Below are 15,963 nucleotides of genomic sequence, written 5' to 3'. Positions count from 1 at the left end.
GCAGGCTCCCTGCTGAGCAGAGAGCCCGATGCGGGACTCGATCCCAGGACCCCGAGATCATGACCTGAGCCGAAGGCAGCGGCTTAACCCACTGAGCCACCCAGGCGCCCCAGACTCTACATTTTAATAAAATCTCCCGTGATTTATGTACATGACAAAGTTTGTGAAGAAATGGTTGAGTAAGTAGTAAACATAATAATAATTACTAGATCCAATAATTATTAGATTACTGAAGAGGCCATAGGAGAGGCATAGGAAGTACAAAGAAGATCATGATTTTAAAACTTTTTTTTTTTAATTTGGAATTTTAGTTCTGTCTCAGAGCAAGTTCATCCTTGTTCTTACATGAGAAGAGTCTCAAAGTTAGTGTTCACTCTTAAGGGACCTTTTTAGCCAAACCCCTTGGATGAGGACATTTTCTTGGTTAGGGTTGGGAAGGAGTTCGGCTCTGGGTAATCAACTGCTCACCCCGCTTCTGACATTCCATGGCACCCATCAGTCAGTGATGGCTTCTGTCCCAGGGACAGCCTTTATTCCCTTGCTGCGTACCCCGCCCCGGGGGCCGAGAGCAGTAATGTGCTGACCTACTGCTCCCCTATCAAGTGATCCCGCGGGAACAATGTGGCAAAGTCTTCGAGTGTCAGATCATTTCAGGAGTCCCTTTCAGATAGGAAGACGTTGAAAGGTGGGATTCAGGCTTGGGATGATCTATAATTATAGATGTTTGCATCTACTCTTTCCATTTGAGGGGAACAACATGTTTGTTTCCCTGAAGGGAACGTCTTCTCTCTTTTAAAGCTACGGCTTAATGAAAAGGCAGTGCTTTTCTCTTTTAAATATTGAAGCAAGCAGTGGTTGGTGAGGGAACCCTGAATTGTCTCTGAATGGGTAATTGACAGCGTTTTGTCTTCCATGACCTCTTTCTTGAGTAAATCAGTTTAATTCCTTAGGGCTTGGGAGGAGATGACAAGGAGGATTTAGTGTTCTATGGGAGTTGGCTGCAGTGGCCGTGGGTGTAATATGTGTTTTGTTTTGTTGGTTTTGTTTTGTTTTCTCATTATAAATGTCTGGCTCACATTGTTGACTTCTAGATATTGAGATCAGCTTTCACTATTAGTGTGTACAAACTACCTCATAGAAAGTTTGCATATCAATCTACTCTTAAATTATTTACAAGAGCCGACAGTTGGAAAACCTACCGTTCCCTGTCCCAGACACTAAAGGTCCCTGTGGGTTGTCTGGGTGATTCATGTGGTAACCTGATAGTGTGCACACTTCACTGCTCCTGCCTGGGCAGGGCTGCTTTGCAACACGACCCAGTTGAGAGCGGCTCCTCTCACTGCTGTGGCACCTTCGTCTCTGTTCTAGGCCTTCTATGGGTGCACCCCACTTCCAGCCAAACTAGCCCACCTCACCAGCTCCACCAGCCCACACTGTTCTCGACTCATTTCTCAGGGCAGGGTTCTGCCTCTCTCCATCCTTCTTCCAGGTTTGAAGGGTGAGGGGCAGGGCAGGAAAGGCACACACAGAAATGAAAAGCTGCAGTGCTCGTTGGTGGCTTTTGAGGCCAAAAAACTGATGGCACTTGAAATTAGTTCCTACTCTTGGCTGGCGTTTTCCACAGATGGCAAATGGGGCAATTACACGCCCGGGTGGGTTGAGGGGTCTGTCTGATCCAATGATGTCTTGTCACGTTAAACAGTTTTTATTAAATCGAAGACTTCTATTTGAGCAGAAGTCCTTTTTAAGGATGTCAGTATATATTGAAATAGGAAATCTTGTTTCTTTTGGCAAGGACTTTCCAAATGTATTTGATCTATCCATTTGGCTCTTGCTAGAAACACAAATAAATCTTTTTAAACTAATGGATATTTGATTTAGGAGTACCCAACTAACATGATGATCCCAGAACTTCCTTTAGGAATATATTCTGGTGCCTCCCAGTTTTTATCATTAACTTTTCTTTAGTGTTGGACATAAGTCATTCCTAAAATAATATAATTTCTTGTCCTTTTGTCATTAACGATGGCTAAATTTCTCACCACCCTCAAGTGTTAAGAACTTATCACGAAAGAGGTAATGAGTCATAAACCTGGTTTAGTCCCGCTTGGGGGTGTTAGCCCAGAGGTTGCTCCCACCATTTCAACTGTGGGACGCTCACCTGGCCAGTCCCAGGGCGAGGGTGCCGGCCAACAGGCAGCTGTGGCAGAGCCCTTGTACTAAAGCTGTATATTTGGTTCTGTGGGGGCTTATCAACTCCCCCTAAACACATAATTGAAGCAAGATGATTTATCTGATTCCTTGAAGCCTGGAGCCTGGCAGTGGTGAAGCGGTAGGCAGGGAGCAGCTATTGGCACCTGCGACGACAGCACAAGTTTCAGTTTGACAGCCTGACAGTGAGGGGGGAGATGAAAAAAACCACCGCACAGTAAGGGATGCAGACAAAAATCTGTGCAGCAGGTCTGGTTCAAAAGTCTGACCAGAGTGTATTCTCTTGTAGATTATCACAGGGAAAAGTGTAAAATTAAGATGTTTTATTACACTGATGATGGCACTGGAAGAAACCAGATAGACTCTCCCAGGGATATTGCACAGCAGGGTTACTGTGAAGATCAGCAGTGATCTCCATGGAGTGCCGGGCACTGAGTAGCCTTGAGCCTGGCCCCTGGGAGCTGTAGATTTGTGTGGCTCTGGGATCTGGATGGTTAAAATATGTGGCTCATTGTAGTTGCTAAATAAATATGGATTGAATGAATGTAATAGCTTTTCAAGCAGCCTACTTAAGATTTCCTAAGCGAATGGGAGTACATACCTAACGTAGATAGTGAAAGCTAATTAAAACTTTAATTTACTGTTTTGTTTTAAGCTGTTACTTTTTTTTTTTTTAAAGATTTTATTTATTTATTTGACAGATAGAGATCACAAGTAGGCAGAGAGGCAGGCAGAGAGAGAGGAGGAAGCAGGCTCCGCGCTGAACAGAAAGCCCGTACAGCTTGATCCCAGGACCCTGGGATCATGACCAGAGCCGAAGGCAGAGGCTTTAACCCACTGAACTACCCAGGCGCCCCAAACTGTTACATTTAAATGTTATGTTCTCTTTTGGCTATGGGGGAACTCCGGCGCAGTTGTAAAGGTAGTTAATTTATTTGACCTTCTTTTACATAAAGCAAGATGTTCATCATCAAGCGCCAGTATGATAGAAATGTAGAAGAGCTGGTCAGTAGAGAATTCATTATTGTACAGACATATCCACAGGTCTTGTGAATAATGGGAAATACATTAAGTTGGAAGTCCAGCATACGTGTGCATTTACTTTGAAGGAGAGTCTTTTTCTTTTTTTTTAATTAACATAAATGAACAAGAATCTGGAGTCGAGTCCCTGAATGGACCAGTTGGCCTTCTTGGCTGCTTGGCAGTGGGTGTTCCTCCAGCCCCCTCTCATGGGCTTGTTCTCAGATGTGTGGAAGGACAGGAAGGACCGGCGGGAAACACACTGGTTACTAATGACACCTATTCGTCCCTGCTATTGTGTCTACAGGTGCACACACTTCAAGGAGGGTGGGTTAGAAAAGCATCCAACAGTACTCCCTGAATGTAAGGAACAGTTCAAGGTTTATTTCAGAGCTTAGGTATTCCTAAATTTAAAATCTAGCTGTAGGATGGAGACATTAGGGAGGAAACACAATGTTTTTTTTTTTTTTTTTTTTTTCAGGGAGGTCCATAGATCCTTAGAGAATGCATATGTGGATTTTAGGGGTTCCACGTACCTCTGAAATAGAAGGCAGCATTCAGGATGTTTTTATATTTTTTATATTTTTCTGGCACCATGGTCTTTTAAAAAATTTTTAAAATTTTTTAAAATTTAAAATCTGAGTATTTTAAGATTCTCAAAATTGTCTTTGACTCAGAAAGAGTATTTGAAAAAAAAAGGAAGATTATTTGATGTTCGAACTATTACAGGCACTGGTGCTCTGCATAATGATATTATTTTTGCCTTTATGGAATTGATCAAAATAGAGATATCATTCCAGTTTAATAGCTCAGAGTGCTTGCTGATGTAGCTGGCAGCCCCAGTAAGTAGCAAAACTTTGAATCCGGTGGGATCTGATATGACCTGGTCCCATTCCTGAATCTTCTGAGTGTACTGGGTATTTCATATGCCATGTCTGGGCCTGAATTTCCTCATCTGTGAATTGAGGGGTTTAAACTACATGAGCTCTTGAGGACCCTTTTAGCTTTCAACTGAATCTCTGTTTCCCCTAGATGCCTTTAGCTTTGCCCTTAGTTCTTGATGGCTGTTCAGTGTCACGGTTTCCATGGTAGTGTGAGGTGTCCCATCTGAGGAATGTTTTGCAGCAATTCTGTTTTTCTTCTAAAAAGGTCTCAGTCCTCATATGCTTTTAGAGCCCTTTTCTTAAAATATCGGTGAACGGTGCTGGATGTATGATGCAAAATCACTCTTTTATAATTTTTTCAAAATTATTTTTATTAACATATAATGTATTATTTGCCCCAGGGGTACAGGTCTGTGAATCATGAGGCTTACACATTTCACAGCACTCGCCATAGCACATACCCTCCCCAGGGTCCATAACCCAACCACCCTGTCCCTACCCCCCACCTCCCAGCAACCCTCAGTTTGTTTTGTGAGATTAAGAGTCTCTTATGGTTTGTCTCCCTCCCAATCTCATCTTGTTTCAATCCTTACCAAAATACCATCAATTTTTTTCAGAGAAATGGAACAAATAATCCTAAAATTTATGTGGAACCAGAAAAGACCCCAAATAGCTAGAGGGATGTTGAAAAAGAAAGCCAAAGTTGGTGGCATCACAATTTCTGTTTTATCATTTTTAATCAGCGTTTATTTTCTGTTGCACTGGGTTAGTTTTGAAACATTTGCTCAGTGCTGAGTAAAGTGAGTTGGACCCAGTTCTCTACTCGTTGCTTATTAGTCTTACTCTGAATAACGCTTTGGGGAGGGGATGCCTGACCCAAGTCTGTGTGATGGAAAGGTAAGGGGACTTTTAACGCCCACAGGACCATGGGATTATGTGGCCTTGGGTGAAATGCTGCACCCAGTGCATTCCAGCATATGGCTCTAAATATTTTGCATGTCATGATTCATGGTTTTAGGAGTCTCAGGAGCCTGCAGCTAATTGCTGCTAACATAGCTGTCAGATGATGGTTCTCCATGATATGAAGATCCTTCCAAACTGTAGAGGAATGATCTGTAGGGGCTGCCAGCGGGAGGCAGAAGAGGGTCCTCCACCCCATCCCACACCCCGGCTGCTGGCGGGAGACCGGAGAGGCAACAGCAGGTACATGAACAGCTGCATTTCACCTTCGCTGAAAGCTGGGAATGAAGGAATAACCGAGTCAGTTTAATTCTCTTCGGAAATACATTTTCTCAGCTGATGACATCCCTCGATCAGTGGAGGAATGCTCGATGTTTATAAAACTACACGCTCTTTTAAACTTCCTTATCAAAATTCTACCTTCAGAGGTGCGGTCTGACGATTAATAATCAAGTTCTTTTTTTTTTTTTTTTTTTAATTCCCAGAAGTCTGTACTCTGCGCAGACTTGCATTTAGCCCAGCTTTGCAGGAGTTCAGAAGTTGGAGCTGCGGGCTGAAGTGTTGCCCGTGGGGAGGAGGCGGGGTTTTCTGTGTCCAATGAGGAGCCTTCGCTGTGGGGAGAGCCTATCGCCTTTCCCCCGAGCGCGTACCGGGTAATCCCGGCGACAGCCACGCAGCCCGGTTTATTGTTTGTGGAGTCCCGTGGATCCTGAGCGGTTCACGGACCGCAGAGAGGGCAGGTGGGCGCGTCATGATTCTATGCCGAGCGGCGACAAGGGAGCCGAACGCGTTGATCTCCCCCGGGTCACCTGGGTGGGTGAAGTTCACACGGGGCGCCCGGGTTGACGCCGAACCTCTTTCTCCAGCCTGAGTGAGGAGTTCTTCCGTCCGTCCGTCGGCCGCGGAGGGCTGCTCTCGCGGCTCCCTGCCCGCGTGGGGGAGGATGCTCGGGACGGGAGCAGGATCGCAGGAGGGGATGCTGGGCACACACCAAAGAGTCGGCGTGCCTTGGTTTTGTTCTTCTCCGAGTCCTGACAAACGTTCCTGAAACGAACACCCTGCTGCGTTTTTAAACTTATACCAAACCAAGGGCCACAGTGTGGCTAGGATTATTTTTGTTTGTTTGTTTTGTTTCCTAACTCCTCATTTTCCTTTTCTTTGTAACTGGGTGACCTAGAAGCAGTCTTCCTGCATAATGCCGTGCCTGACTCTCAACATTGTCTGAATTTAAGTGGGAAGGAGCAGGTTCCTTGGAAGGACATGGAACGATAGTGAAGCCGAGCTTCTTTTTTTTTGCTGGGCTGTGCTTTATCTCTAGTCGATGGTGGTGTGAAAGAAGATGAAAAAGGAAGGCTCTTTCAGACTCAAGTCAAATTCAGGGTCTCTCTCACGTGCTGTGAGTTGGATCAATTTCTCCTCCTTGTCCAGGCAGACAAAGAGGCTGTTTCGCAGTGATGGAGAGCTCTCGGTTTGTGGGCAGCAGGTGGAAGCAGATGATGAAAACTGGAATTACAGAACCCAGCCCAGAAAAGGTGACTTGATTTTTTTTTTTTTTTTTAATTTAAACATTCTTGCAGGTTTGCAATGTAGCATTCATTTTCTTTCACTGATTTCCCTTCATGGTTTTTTGGGGTTTGTTTTGTTTGTTTGTTTGTTTGTTTGTTTTTTGGGGGGTTTTTTGCCCCCTTAGAGGAGTTTTGTTTGTTTTTCTATTGGAATTCGGCATCGTCCATTTGTTTACATGTCTAAAATCAAAGTGCTCTTCCAACTAGATTCAGCTTGAGGTTGTGTCCTAAGAAGGATAAGATAGCTGTTAGTGGTCCTCAGCACCCCTTCCCCTCAGCAGATCCTCACACTCAGGTGACTTGTGAAAAGTTCAACAGTAAGCCACCCTCACGGGAGTCTTCTTCTCTTACAACTTGAAGTTGGGACACGGAGCTCTTTACCGAAACAATGCACTGAGAAAACTTTGGGAATCATGAATAGTCTTCTTGTGTCTTTCTTTAAGAAGACTGACGAAGGACACAGACACTTGAATTAAACAGGTTATTAGAATGACATCAAGGAAAGGGAACACATGAAGGGCTTGCCCTTGATACTGTGGCCAAAAGGAGTTTTTTGGATTTCTTTCAAGTTCCTTTTCAGACCAGTGTTGGCCTCTTTGCTTGGGGTTAGCATATTTTGCCTTCCTTGGGATGAAGAAAAATATCAGTCCTGGTGGGAGAGAGGGAAATATTTCAGTATTTCTTAACACACCCCTATTTTGTATTTAGAATTTCTGAGTTCTCCCTTTTAGAATGTTTACTGTAGAGTTCTAAGATGGTTTCCCCCTTTGGTGCTGTGGCAAAGCCCGGTAGGGGAGCGCTATTTAAGTATTACAAAAGAACCCAGTCCAGACATTCCTCCTGATTGTGTTTTCCCTGTTTATCACATTCTTCCCGTGCCAAGAGAAACCTCACTGGAATCTTTCAGCGACCTGTTCTTTCCCATTTTTTGGGAAACAGAACATCCGAATCCTGAGAGAATAAGTTGCATATGGGCCGATGGTACAGTGTTTTTGGTCTGCGGACTGAGAATTTAACACAACTCTTCCTCGAGGATGCTGTGTGTTAAACAGAGTGTTAAACAGTTTCTATATTAAAAAGTCTTCTCTATTAAACTGTGGCACAGAAGGAACTAGTTAATGTTCTCGGAAGATGTCAGTTGTTTATTATGTCAGGAAAGGGGCTTTAACAGCAGTCCACTGATAACTGAGCTTAAAGATGCAGGTTTTTAGTTCAAATGTGGAATAATTGCCACACAGAGAAGAGGCTTTCTGGCTGGAGTTGTGTGGTTTAGTAAGTCCACGAAATTTGCTCTTCTAAATCAGGAATAAGCTGCGGTTTTGGTTAATGGGTGGGTTGTAATGTTTGAGGCAAGAATGTTTGCAGGGCGGATACAGTAGTCCTGTGGTCATCAGAGGGTGTAGTTTTGGTTCCGTTGGCCTTTGCCAAAGGTTGTTCTTTTATGACTTGTTTTAGATCAACTGCCATCAGATTTCTGTTAAAGACTCTAGACATGTGAGCACGTGGCTTTAGGATTTCTATCATAGATGCTCCATCTAAATTAACATTAAAGGGAAAGATAACTGTGAATATGCGTGTATTAGTTTTAGCTGGGAAATGAAGCAAATATTATACACTTGACTTGTGAAGAATAATGAGGTTGTTGTGGAGAAGAGGGGTGACTTGTAAAAGGAGGGAGGACTTGTTTATGCAACAACACAAAAGACTGTGCCCTTTATCCTTTAATGTAATCGGGGATATAGTAGCCCTGTGAAGAGACATGGAAGCACAATAGAGTGTGTAAATTTATATGATATTTAGAAATAATTGGCCATGGGTAATACTGCCATTTTTTGTCATAGGCGGCTAGGGGAAAATCCTTTAAAAGCTGCCTGTAGATCAAAATTTTTACATTTGACTTTCAAAAGAAAATTGGCTCCCAACTTGACATCCTGTCCCAGGGGCATTGATCTTTGACACTTGATCTTTATTTCAAATAGTTCTTCCCTTTGGAGAAATACAGGAGTGATATTTGTTTACACTTCCAGATCAAAAGAGGATCATTCTTTCACTAAAATTACTCAAGATTGGAGTTTTTTTCTTAACAAAAAAAATAAGTATCAAATAAGTTAAAAGTCTAGCAGGGATTATCAGTCAGTGCTAAGAATGCCAATGGGCACGTTAGGATTTGGTGGCAAATAAACTTGCATTGAAGATATAGCCGTCTGATGGGAATTGTATAGCATCTTTTACTTACTATTTCTTTTAAGGTTTTTTTTATTTATTTATTTATTTATTTATTTATTTATTTGACAGAGAGAGAGATCACAAGAAGGCAGAGAGGCAGGCAGAGAGAGAGGTGGAAGCAGGCTCCCCGCTGAAGCAGAGAGCCCAGCGTGGGGCTCGATCCCAGGACTTTAGGATCGTGACCTGAGCCGAAAGTAGAGGCTTTAACCCACTGAGCCTCCCAGGTGCCCTAGCATCTTTTACTTTAGATCTGCTTGCCCAGAGCACATACATTCGAGACCACATACTTTCCTTTCACCCTGCTCCCCAACTACCCTATCTTACAGTAACATTTTTTGATCTACACAGGTTTCTAAAAACTTGTTATCCTGCCTCCCCCCCCCCCCCCCCCCCCCCCACACCACCACCACCACCAAGCAGTGAGCACGAGGGGTAGGTCAGTGTAGCTTAACAAGTCAGCCTTGCTTCAGGGTTGTGTCCTGTGTCCTCCCCACCCCCATGGGATAGTTGGCTGCTGGGGCTGCAGCCTTATGCCTTTCTCCCTTCCATCTAGCAGGTGCTGCGAGGCCAGAGTGCTTGCGTGCTCCCCGCCCACCGTATCCCCATCACATAGCTTTGCAGAGTCAGCCCACTGAATCCTTACTGTCCTGTGGGTACCGTGTTGTGTGCATGCTCATTTTATAAAACAGTTCTTAGAAGCTCTTTTTGAGAGTGAATCTCCATGCTGGGTTGCTTGTTAGGACCATCGCAGTAAAGTTTTTAAGTAGTTACCTGTATGGATATCTATCAAGACACAAACCTATAGACTTGCATTTTAATGTTGTCACATACATTCAGGACACTAAGGATAAAACTACAGTGCTTGAAAATTCCTTGGAGAATGTTCCTATAAGATTAGATGCTATAATAGGCGTCTTTCCATTTACACTACTTTTCCTGAGCCTAAAAAGTAACTAGAAGATACATACTGGTATGTCCAAAGCAATCACAGGTAAGCACCTGCATATTTTCTTTTGTTCCAGCACCTGGCAAGTTTTAGAACTTCAGAACTATTGGCATTTGTACTGAGGAACATAAAAATGAATTAAGTAAATGCGGTTATCAGTTCTTATGTTCTTAGTGGGATATGACCCATTAAAATAGCAGATTATGTTTTGACTTAATTAACTATAAAAATCAAGGATGTGAATCAGTATCTTCTTGAGTATAAATTTAGTGAATTATGAGCTGTTTCATTGGATGCCTGTGTAATAAAAAAGTAGAAGTCAGTTGTAGGGGAGACCGTATATAGCTTTTCGCATGGAGTTGTGGGAGCATTTATTGAAGGAATTTTTAGTACTATGTGCACAAAGAAATATAGCACACAGCCTGGGAAGTCATGGAGTTCATACTTAAGTGGAGGAGCAGATAGGACATCTAAGGGGATTATAGGGAAACATGCAGAATAATTGTGAAAAATGGAAAATGAATGTCTTAGATGAGAAGGTCCAGATAAAGAAACTTTATCTTGAGCATTTTCATGTTTTGCGTGGTCTTCTGGCTGTTAGCATTGATTTGCACAACATTTAATGAGCTCCTGCTTTGTTTCCAGCACTGTGGAAGGTTCTCAAGGGAAACTAATGACTTGTATTTATTCTGTGCTCCCCCATCTTGCTCACTTACCCTTCTCTTGTCAAATAAAACCAAAAGAGGTGGAATAATAATAGAGTAGCCTCTCATTGAGCAAAGCATGTTTTGTTGTATCTCCAGCTCTGTTCAGCTGAGCAGAGGCATGATTGATGATCCTGGTATTGGCAGGTCAGCACACAGAGAGGGTAATTGACATGCAAAGCCTCGATTTAAACACTACTTTCATTCTCTTCTTCAGGACTTTTATCAGATATGCTAATAACATTACCAAATTTGAATCTTTTGAATTTCAGTTCCTTTCCATCCCAGGAAATACAAAAGATGACCAGAAAATGGCTTTACTGGGCATTAAGGATAATGAATAATCAATACACTAGATAATCAATTGTTGAGTATGGAGTTGGTTATATTTCAAGTAATTTCATCCCAGTGTCCTCCCTAGTAAAACAATTGCAGAAAACAGGACCCTTGTGCATAATTAGATTAGCAATGATTTCAGATATTACAACAGAAAAAATGGCACAAAAGACCAAAAGCTACAAGGTTGAGATCCTGTTTCCATGTAAATAGCTATGATTTATTTCTGATCATAAAAATCTTTAAAATGTTGGGTTTTAAGGGCATTTTCTTCATGGCATTAAAGAAACCTGAAAAGTAGTGGCAACTATTGCTAAAGTAGCCCCCTGAATTTGAAAGTAAAACAAGATAAATAAGTAATATTTATTCAGAGGGTCACCATGTACGTTGGAAAAAGAGCTAAATGGAGTTTATCTTGGAGTCTTACTAAAAGGAATGAGAAGATATTCTCGTGCAGTGAATGTAATGTTTTCCTTCTTATGTTTTACCGAAGCTGACATTCTGTGAAAGAGACACACAGTGAGTGCCACTTAATATTTTATCTGGTTCATTGAAACTGCCCTTTATTCACCTTTGCTTATTTTTTTCTTTTGAAGATGGGAATCTCTGTTGTTTTGCTGCCTTGTTTTATTGCAAAATGATCTTATTTGTTATTAAATTGATGAAGTTATATTGAAATGATGTTTTTATCTAATACCCTTCCTTTACTTACTTGTCTTAAAAAGTTTGTGGATTTATTTTGAGAATTATACACTTATTTAGATTATTAGAAATAGAGTGTTAAAAGAAGTAACTTACTGTCAGAACATTCATTTAGAAGTTAATAATCTATATTCTTCATGGAGATGGCTTTGCTCAGTTTTGAAAACTTTTTTGAGATTGTCCTTTTCAAACAGTTGTTTTTTAAAATAATTTCAAAAGACCCTGAACATTAATTGGGGTTAATTTTTATAAGTCTCTTGCAGTTATTTCAGAATGTGTCATATTTCTATGTAATTTCAAGGGTTTTTGGTTTAACCATAATATTTTCTTTTTTTTTTTTTTTTTTTTTAAGATTTTATTTATTCGATAGATCACAAGTAGGCAGAGAGGCAGGCAGAGAGAGAGGGGGAGGCAGGCTCCCTGCTGAGCAGAGAACCCGATGTGGGGCTCGATCCCAGGACCCTGAGATCATGACCTGAGCCGAAGGCAGCGGCTTAACCCACTGAGCCACCCAGGCGCCCCTAACCATAGTATTTTCTATCAAGGTTTCAAATAAAGGGCTTTTTTTTTTTCTTTTTTATGACACTACTGCCTCTGAAATACTTCCGTTAACTCCAGCCTTATCAGTTTTAGCTCCTCCAGGTCTCTTCTGTCTGTACCTTCTTGTCCATCCAAGCTATAGTTTCGGCCTTCCTCTGAGAGGTCTTCTACTCTTTCTTACAACCTGTACTTACCCTTGTCTCCTTTTGAGCCATCCTTGAGTCTTCCCCAAATGCAAATATAATTGGGTCAGTCTTGTGTTGCTCCCCATTGCCTACACAATGAAGCCTATCTCACTTAAAGTAGCATGGACCCTGCACCTCTGACCCCTCCCCATTCCCTGCCTGTTTTAACTCCCCATGTAGCAGATGGATGCAATGCTTTTTCACCATGCCATCTCCTATGCCCTGTGTCACCATGCCCCAGTCCCCGCCTCTGCCTGCTGACTTCTGCTCCACGTTCTCTACTTTCTTTAGAGTTCTGTAAAGCCTTCCCTAATCCCTTAGGGGCAAAGCTGATACTCCTTTCTCTATGTTATTTCTCCACTGTCTACAGACCTTGGTAATTATGTTTATTATATGCTGGATGATATTTATATTTTATGTGTCTGTGTCTTCAGCTAGACTGTGAACTCTTTTAGGACAGAGACCAAATCTTACTTATTATCTTTTTTATTCCCCAGGCTAAGTGCTCAATAAATGGTGCCGACTGGGTCACCATAACTCACGTGGGACCCTGTTGATAGTGCTGTTTGCAGAGGCCACCATGCCAGACGGGGTCGGGTACTAGTAGCACCGTGTGCTTTCTGTGTCCGATGTACTGACGAACGTCTCCATCACCTCACAAGTGCTCCCAACCATGAAGCTTGTTGAGGGTGGCAAAAGAGAGTGTTCCCTTTGTGGGAACATAATTTTAGCGGCATCTGCTGTTTCCTATTGCTCACTCACACTGTGTGTGGATCAAATGCTTCATGGAAACGTCTGATCACGAAGGTTTGGACCATTAGGGAAGCTGGTTAGGAAACAGAGATGAGGTATGAGAGGGGATGACGCCATGTCTGGTAAGGCGAGGCAACAGGGTGCTCTTAAGGTCGTCTTCACTGGTCCCATGTCCACCCTTGCTCTCCCCGCCTCTGGCTACCCTCCCGCCAACCCCCAAGTAAGGCTAATTTTGACAGAGGAGGCTCAGTGGTCTTGCAAAACATCAAGCGTAAGTCATGTCATGCAACTCCTCTGCTTTAAACTCTTCAATGATTTTCCTTCTCAGGTAGCTCGATAACTAGTCTTTACAACGAAATGTGTCGCCCTACCCCGTGGGCTTCTCCAGCTGCATCACCTGTGCCTTCCCCTCACTGTCCTCTAAGTCATACCAGGCCCCTTGCTGTTTAGAACATGCCCTGTGACTTGACCTTCCCCTCCACCCAGAGTCCCAGCTATGCACACTGCTCCCTCCCTCTCCTCTTTCAGCTCTTTGCTCAAAAGTCATCTGAGCGACCCTTTGTTACCTCTGACCTCATCCTGACCTTTCTATTCCTATCTCTGTTTTTCTCCAAAGCACTTACCACCATCTGAGGTACTGTATACTTAATGTACAGTTGGCCCTTAAATGAGACAAGGTTGAGGGGAGCAGACCCCGGTGCAGTCAAAAATCCCATATAGCTTTTGACTCCCCCAAAACTTAGCTACTCATCCCCTACTTTTGACCAGAAGCCTTACCTCTAACACAAAGAATTGATTAACATATTTTATAGATTATCTATATCACATACTGTATTCTTATAGTAAAGTAAGCTAGAGAAAAAATAATAAAATCATAAGGAAGAGATAATATATTTATAGTACTGTACTTATTGAAAAGAATCCACATATAAATGGTCCTGCACAGTTCAAACTGCTGGTGCTTAGGGGTCAGTTGTATTTATTTTCAGTATTGTCTGTCTCCTAAAACTAAAATTTAACCTCTAAGACAGGAGAGACTTTTTTTTTTTCTTGTATGTTTTGGTAACCAATGTTCCCCCAAGTCTGGCACATAGTAGGTATTGGATAAATTTTAGTTGAAAGAGAGAATGAATGATACAAGGAATATTAGGTCAGGAAATCTGAATGTTTTACTTCTGTAATAATGTGGCCTGGAGCAACTCACATCATCTGTTTAAATTCTAACAATCATTTCGATAAAATGAGATGGGCAGTAGGTACAGCTCACTTCTTGAATAAATGAATGTTTATATGTTTATAGGTACTGTGTCAGCTTACCAGTTGAGTCTGGTTGTATTTAATGGTATTGTCCAAGGGGTTGGCAATCTCTTCATGACTGATACTCAAGTCAAAAGATTTCGTATCCTAGTATAGACTATACTACTCTGTAGAATTTCAGTGTAGAAATAAGTGCTTGTATAACCTACACAACCCAAATGGAAGCTGCCACTTCCTTTACATAATTCTTCAAGTAATATATACCACAGTTTTTATGTCAAATCCTGAAATGGTTAAAATACTAAATTGAAAGCTGTGTCTAAATCAGTGCAGCTGGGGCGCCTGGGTGGCTCAGTGGGTTAAGTCTCTGCCTTCAGCTCAGGTCATGATCCCAAGGTCTTGGGATCTAGCCCCGTATAGGGCTCTCTGTTCAGTGGGGAGCCTGCTTCCCTCTTCTCTGCCTACTGCTCTGCCTACTTGTAATCTCTCTGTCAAATTAAAAAAAAAAAAAATCTTTAAATCAGTGCAGCTGCCCGTAAGTATTACCAACAGCTAACGTTTAATGATGGCTTGCCATGGCCAGACCCTATTAATAACACATTACATGAATGAACTCGTTTAGTACATGTTGTCTGGATACTGTAAGTATTTAATAAAAATAATAGTTTGATAGCAAGGAAGGGTCATTCAGGAGAACTGAAAACTAAGCAGAGAAACTTAGATTTGGTGACACTGGGAACCCAGTGTGTATCTTCAGAAAGAGAAAGGATGTTGAAAACATCTTGGAGTCTTGGACCCAGTATCTTCTGTTTCAAGGGCACATGCTCTGCGTTGAGACTCTTTGGGCATGTGCTTCCTACTTTACCTGAATTTGAAGCTCTTTGAAATCTAGTCTGTCTTATCCAGTGTTTTACACTTTGCAAGATAGTGAGTAGGTATTTCTTGGTTTTGGCACAGAATGGATTGGATCATAGGAACCAGAACTTGGACTTGAGCCAGATCACCGTAGGGTGCTGAGAAGTGACAAAGTGCTGGTGGAAGTGATTATACAGGTACAGGAGGAAAAGCAGTTATGGAACTACAGATTTTCACGTGAGGCTTTCTTTATTCAGGGAATAGGATTTAATAGTTACTTGTTATTGTCACACAGCATCTCTGATTTTCTTAGGCATTGTTGTATGTTTTCTAGCTTTATGAAATGTGGGTGGTCTTCACATTGTAGTTCTAACCTTCCTGATGAAAGATGGGGATCACTGTCTTAATAAATGTGATTGGAGAGTTTACCTATAATCAGCATGCATATTGTCTATATACAGAGCTTTCCATGAGGCTGGGCGGGGGGGTAGAAGCTGGTTGCAGTGATGTCTCTGGGGTCTGTCCCTCTTCAGCCTAGTGAACCTCTTTTTTCTGTACTCCTGAATTTGGCATCACAAGATTGCTCTCTGTAGTTGATGGCTGACATTTGATGACTAACTAGTTATTAGAGACATTAAGCCAGTAATTATTTACTTAGTTCCTGCCAGAACCCATCACCCGGCTGGATGCATAACATTTTGGCTATTTAAATATGTATGGTACATGGTGGGCGCTTGCCTATCAGGTGTCTGAGATGGTCTCCCTGGGGGGATTTGTTAGCTGGAGTTCCCAGCCAGTGCTGTCGCACCCCACCCCCCC

The 15,963-nt window shown here is 42.3% G+C and overlaps 1 protein-coding gene across 4 annotated transcripts in view; it reads left to right on the top strand.

Annotated features, from left to right (window-relative positions):
- The window catches only part of NHSL1 (NHS like 1), a 229,975-nt gene that overhangs the window by 91,311 nt on the left and 122,701 nt on the right, over window positions 1-15,963 (top strand). For 2 of the 4 annotated variants that reach the window (XM_059400816.1, XM_059400813.1), the window contains exon 1: window positions 5,724-6,607. The exons of the other annotated variants lie outside the window; for them this stretch is intronic. In XM_059400816.1, the coding sequence (XP_059256799.1) occupies window positions 6,415-6,607 (193 nt within the window). In that variant the 5' untranslated portion in view covers window positions 5,724-6,414. Of the gene's footprint in view, window positions 1-5,723; window positions 6,608-15,963 lie in introns of those variants that run through there. 4 annotated transcript variants of the gene reach the window in all.

This window comes from Mustela nigripes, chromosome 5 (genome assembly GCF_022355385.1).
Source record: "Mustela nigripes isolate SB6536 chromosome 5, MUSNIG.SB6536, whole genome shotgun sequence".
Classification (NCBI taxonomy): domain Eukaryota; kingdom Metazoa; phylum Chordata; class Mammalia; order Carnivora; family Mustelidae; genus Mustela; species Mustela nigripes.
Note: the sequence above shows the minus strand (reverse complement) of the source record. Positions and strands in the feature narration are given on the sequence as shown.